This window comes from Alosa pseudoharengus, unplaced genomic scaffold (genome assembly GCF_046254945.1).
Source record: "Alosa pseudoharengus isolate Yale_2024_CS ecotype anadromous, Long Island Sound unplaced genomic scaffold, YU_APseudo_1.1 YU_APseudo_1.1_scf_14, whole genome shotgun sequence".
Lineage (NCBI taxonomy): Eukaryota > Metazoa > Chordata > Actinopteri > Clupeiformes > Clupeidae > Alosa > Alosa pseudoharengus.
In genome coordinates this window covers 15,895,796-15,900,795 of record NW_027468609.1, presented here as the reverse complement: position 1 = coordinate 15,900,795, position 5,000 = coordinate 15,895,796, and the positions used below count along the sequence as shown (strand labels likewise).

At 49.2% G+C, this 5,000-nt stretch overlaps 1 protein-coding gene across 7 annotated transcripts in view; it reads left to right on the top strand.

Annotated features, from left to right (window-relative positions):
* dab2ipb (DAB2 interacting protein b) overlaps positions 1-5,000 on the top strand; it is a 192,794-nt gene that overhangs the window by 153,261 nt on the left and 34,533 nt on the right. For all 7 annotated transcript variants that reach the window (XM_076283971.1, XM_076283973.1, XM_076283972.1 and 4 more), the window contains one exon: positions 281-838. In XM_076283971.1, the coding sequence (XP_076140086.1) occupies positions 281-838 (558 nt within the window). The remainder of the gene's footprint in view (positions 1-280; positions 839-5,000) is intronic.

Sequence of the window (5,000 nt, the reverse complement as noted above, 5' to 3'; positions counted from 1 at the left end):
TTGCACGGGAGGGAGGGGGAGGGAGTAGCGAGGTAGCTCTCTGTTTTGTTTGAACATCAACAGAAGTGACGTATCCCCGCTATCGCTGATACAACCTTTAATCTCTGAATCTTTAAAGGTGTGTTCTTAATCTCATATCTCTCTCTCTCTCTCTCTCTCTCTCTCTCTCTCTCTCTCTCTCTCTCTCTCTCTCTCTCTCTCTCTCTCTCTCTCTCTCTCTCTCTCTGTCTCTGTCACTCTTTCTCTCCCTTGCTCACACCTCTCGTTGGTCCGTCTCCAGGACAACTGTCGCCGGGTGGAGAACATGCTCCGGCTGTGGATCATCGAGGCCAAGGACCTGCCGGCCAAGAAGAAGTACTTCTGCGAGCTGTGCCTGGACGAGAGCCTCTACGCCCGCACCAGCTGCAAGCTGAAGGCCGACAACGTCTTCTGGGGCGAGCACTTCGAGTTCTCCAACCTGCCGGCCGTGCGCAGCGTCGCCGTCCACCTCTACAAGGACAGCGACAAGAAGAAGAAGAAGGCCGACAAGAACAACTACGTGGGCCAGGTCTACATCCCTGTCGGCGCGGTCAGCGGACGGCAGTTCGTGGAGAAGTGGTACCCGGTGAGCCTGCCCAACCCGGGCAAGGGCAAGGCGCCGGGGCCGATGATCCGCATCAAGGCCCGGTACCAGAGCATGAGCATCCTGCCCATGGAGCTCTATAAGGAGTTTGCCGAGTACACCACCAACAACTACATGCTGCTGTGCTCCGTGCTGGAGCCTGCGCTCAGCGTCAAGAACAAGGAGGAGATGGCCTGCGCACTCGTCCACATCCTACAGAGCACCGGCAAGGCCAAGGTGAGAGCAGCGCGTGTGTGTGTGTGTGTGTGTGTGTGTGTGTGTGTGTGTGTGTGTGTGTGTGTGTGTGTGTGTGTGTGTGTGTGTGTGTGTGTGTTTGTCTCATCTGGCCTGCGCACTCATCCACATTGTACAGATCACCGGCAAGGCCAAGGTGAGAGCAGTGTGTGTGTGTGTGTGTGTGTGTGTGTGTGTGTGTGTGTGTGTGTGTGTGTGTGTGTGTGTGTGTGTGTGTGTGTGTGTGTGTGTGTGTGTGTGTGTGTGTGTGTGTGTGTGTGTGTGTGTGTGTGTGTGTGTGTGTGTGTGTGTTGTGTGTGTGTGTGTGTGTGTGTGTGTGTGTGTGTGTGTGTGTGTGTGTGTGTGTGTGTGTGTGTGTGTCATCTGGTCTGCGCACTCGTCCACATCCTACAGAGCACCGGCAAGGCCAAGGTGAGAGCAGTGTGTGTGTGTGTCTCATCTGGCCAGGGATAACCCAGACAAACTGATACCATGAGTGTCTGTTTCAGTAGAAAAGCACAGGCAATGCTAATGTAAAAGTGATGCTGTGGATAGTGTGTGTGTGTGTGTGCATGCATGCACATAAATTGGGGCCTTTTGTGTGGGCTCAGGATATCAGATCTGCTGATGGTTGTTTTCAGTCTTTTAGCAGGCTGCTGATTTCTGTTTTATGTGTGCAGTTTGGGAATGCTTAGTTGTGATTACGTGTGTTTGTGTGAACCAAAGCAGCTTAAATTATTTTGTTTCGTGCTATACCAGGTGTGTGTGTGTGTGTGTGTGTGTGTGTGTGTGTGTGTGTGTGTGTGTGTGTGTGTGTGTGTGTGTGTGTTTGTGTGTGTGTGTGTTTGTGTGTGTGAGATTGCATGTGTGTGTGTGTGCGTGTATGGGCAGCCTACTCTTTTCATCCTGACCTTTGATCCCCATGTGCGTTGTGAAGTACCTGAGGGGTTTGTGAGTGTGTGAGTGTTTGTGAGGTTAGTTTTTGAATGCTATTAAATTTCAAACGCGCTGTAATCCTCTGATCTCTTGCCATGAGAGAGAGAGAGCGAGACAGAGTGAGTGAGAGAGAGAGAGAGAGAGGGAGTGGAGAGACAGGAAGGCTGAAGCAGGAAGGAGAGAGATGGATGGAGGGAGGGAGGGAGGGAGGGAGGGAGAGAAAAGGAAGAGAATGCATTAAAAAGAATAATAGACTGCAGAAGTCAAGAGAGATGAGAATATGAGGTCACTGTGTTACGGCTCAAGACTTCCTCCCTCACTGTGAAAACAACATTATGTCAATATAAAAACAGACACACACACAGACACACACACACACTGATAGAGAGCGTGAGATTTTAGGTTTTAGAAGATGAATGGTTTGGAAAATGTCTACCTGAAAAGTAGCTGAGAACCCCTGAGAGAAGCAAGTGTGTGTGTGTGTGTGTGCGTGTGTGTGTGTGTGTGTGTGGGTTTGGTCTTTGAGGGTGTGTATCCACATTGCCCAAGTGCAGCTGTGTGTTTATTTGTGTGTGAAGCAATAAATAATCTCACTGTGGTCCATCCGCCCATCACACCCACAACACACTCCACTTCCTCTTTCTGTCCAGCAGGGGGCTGGAGCCAGCCCTCATCATTGGCTGTTTCTCCCACTTCCTGTCCGATGCCTGTCCTGTGATTGGTTGGGAGGTTGTCAGTGTCTCTCCACAGGGCTGCAGGGGACACAGAGAAGAGATTGTAAACACTGGCACGGCATGACCAAAGATGGTGGGGTCATGTCGCTGGTACACACACACACACACACACACACACACACACACACACACACACACACACATTTTTCGGGTGGATTTGTTTAGACTTTGCCTTATATCGGTCGTCTCTGCTTTTCCTCCATTTCGACGAGTGACCGCAATGGAATGTGGCCCGTTATTCAAGCCGTGAACTTCCTGGTTAGCCTTTGTGTTTGTGTGTGTGTGTGTGTGTGTGTGTGTGTGTGTGTGTGTGTTTGTGTGTGTGTGTGTGTGTGTGTGTGTGTGTGTTTGTGTGGTGAAATGCTATGTAGCGAGGGGTGAATATGTATGTATGTATGTGTGTTTCAATATGTTTTAGTAGGTATCTGTGTGTGTGTGTGTGTGTGTGTGTGTGTGTGTGTGTGTATGTATGTGTGTGTGCCACCCCTGCACCTCATCCCTTATTCATGAGCGAGCTGCTGTCTCTTCATTTGCGCTGGCCCTGTTGTGTTTGTTATCAGCGTGTTTTTCCGTCTTATCTCTCTCCGTTCGCCATGACCCTTTTCTCTGCGCTCACTCGCTTATCGAGCGGCACCTTAAAAGCTACCCGAGAACGCCGAGCAGATTGCTATCCCAAGCCTGACGCATTGTGCTTGCTCTCTCTCACACACTCACACACACCCATGCTGTCTCTTTCTCTCTCTCTCCCTCCCTCTCTCCCTATCCCTCTCTCTCTCTCACTCTCACTCTCTCTCTCTCTCTCTCTCTCTTTCTCTTGGTTGGCTGATATCAGACATTAGCTGGAGTCACAGAGCTTTAGCTTATTGCAAAAAGAGCAGGAAAGCTACTGTAACAAATAGGTAAAGGGTGGAGGAGGAGCCTTGAACCTCCACCCATAGACACACACACACACACACACAGTCATATACTGTAGATACACACATACATACTTCTCCTTGTCGTTGTACTCCCCTAAGAATCAGTGTGTGTGTGAGAGAGAGAGAGATTAATTAGAGCTGATTAATTACCCCGCTCCCCTGAAGTTACCCCTGGGGCTGGGGCTGTTACAAAACCCTCCCACAAGCAGGGCAGAATGGACACAGCTTGGGCTAGTAGTTGGACAGTATCATTTGTGTGTGTGTCAGTGTCAGGAGTTGTTGGCCATTGGGTTGAGTGTGAATTAAGTGTGGGTTGCATGTGAGCTTGCTTGCTGGCTCACTCGAACACACACACACACACACATACAGACACACACACACCCACACACACACAAACACACACACACAGAGAGAGGGGGATGGAGAGAGAGAGAGGCCTTTGCTCTCCTCCTCCTCCCCGGAGGTTTATCTGTTGGCCAGAGTTGGGGAGGCGTTGATTAGTAAGTGTGTCCACTGAAACAAATCTATGTGTGTGTGTGTGTGTGTGACTGTGTGTGAGTCTGTGTGTGCATGTGTGTGTGTGTGTGTGTGCGTGGGAGCAGCTTGTCCTCAAGCCCTCGTTAGCCAATAATGAGGAGGTATTGCAGCCTAGCGTGGCATAGAGGCAAAGCGCACACACACACACACACACACACACACACACACACACACACACACACATATGCACACACACACACACACAGCTATATAGACGCCCCAAAACTCACAACACAGAATCCTGGACCAGAACTCAAATCACAGAGCAGCATTAAGACCGGTCCAAAGTAATACTACAGAGTAGTAAAAAACTACAAGTCCAACTACACTACTATGAGTCTAACTACACAACTACGAGTCTAACTACACTACTATGAGTCTAACTACACTACTACGAGTATAACTACACTACCGGTACTACGAGTATAACTACACTACTATGAGTCTAACTACACTACTACGAGTATAACTACACTACTATGAGTCTAACTACACTACTACGAGTATAACTACACAACTATGAGTATAACTACACTACTATGAGTATAACTACACTACCGGTACTCTGAGTATAACTACACTACTACGAGTATAACTACGCTACTACGAGTATAACTACACTACTATGAGTATAAATTAGATCTAAAGTAATGTGTGTGCACTGCAGCGTGTTTCTCTGATGCTTGCTTCTCTGTTCTGCGGTTTGGGTGGCTGTTCTCCTGCCAGATACGTGTATCTGCGCAGTCAAGAGCCCAGTGTTAGCTTAGCCTGGTTTTGCCAACACTGACCTTCCCGGCATGTGAACTTAACAGGTCTCCACTCCACACATCAAAACAGTGTTAGCTGTGAGTGTTTGTCTTTCTGCGTGTGTGCGTGCGTGCATGCGTGTGTGTGTGTGTGTGTTTGTGTGTTTATTTCACTGGGACAGGGCCAGTGTGGTGGCGAGTAGTCTCATGACAGTTGGCCTTGGCTGAGGAGGAGTATGGGAAAACAAGGAGACTCCTGTGCAGCGCAAGGTCGTCTCCATAACTACCACCTCTC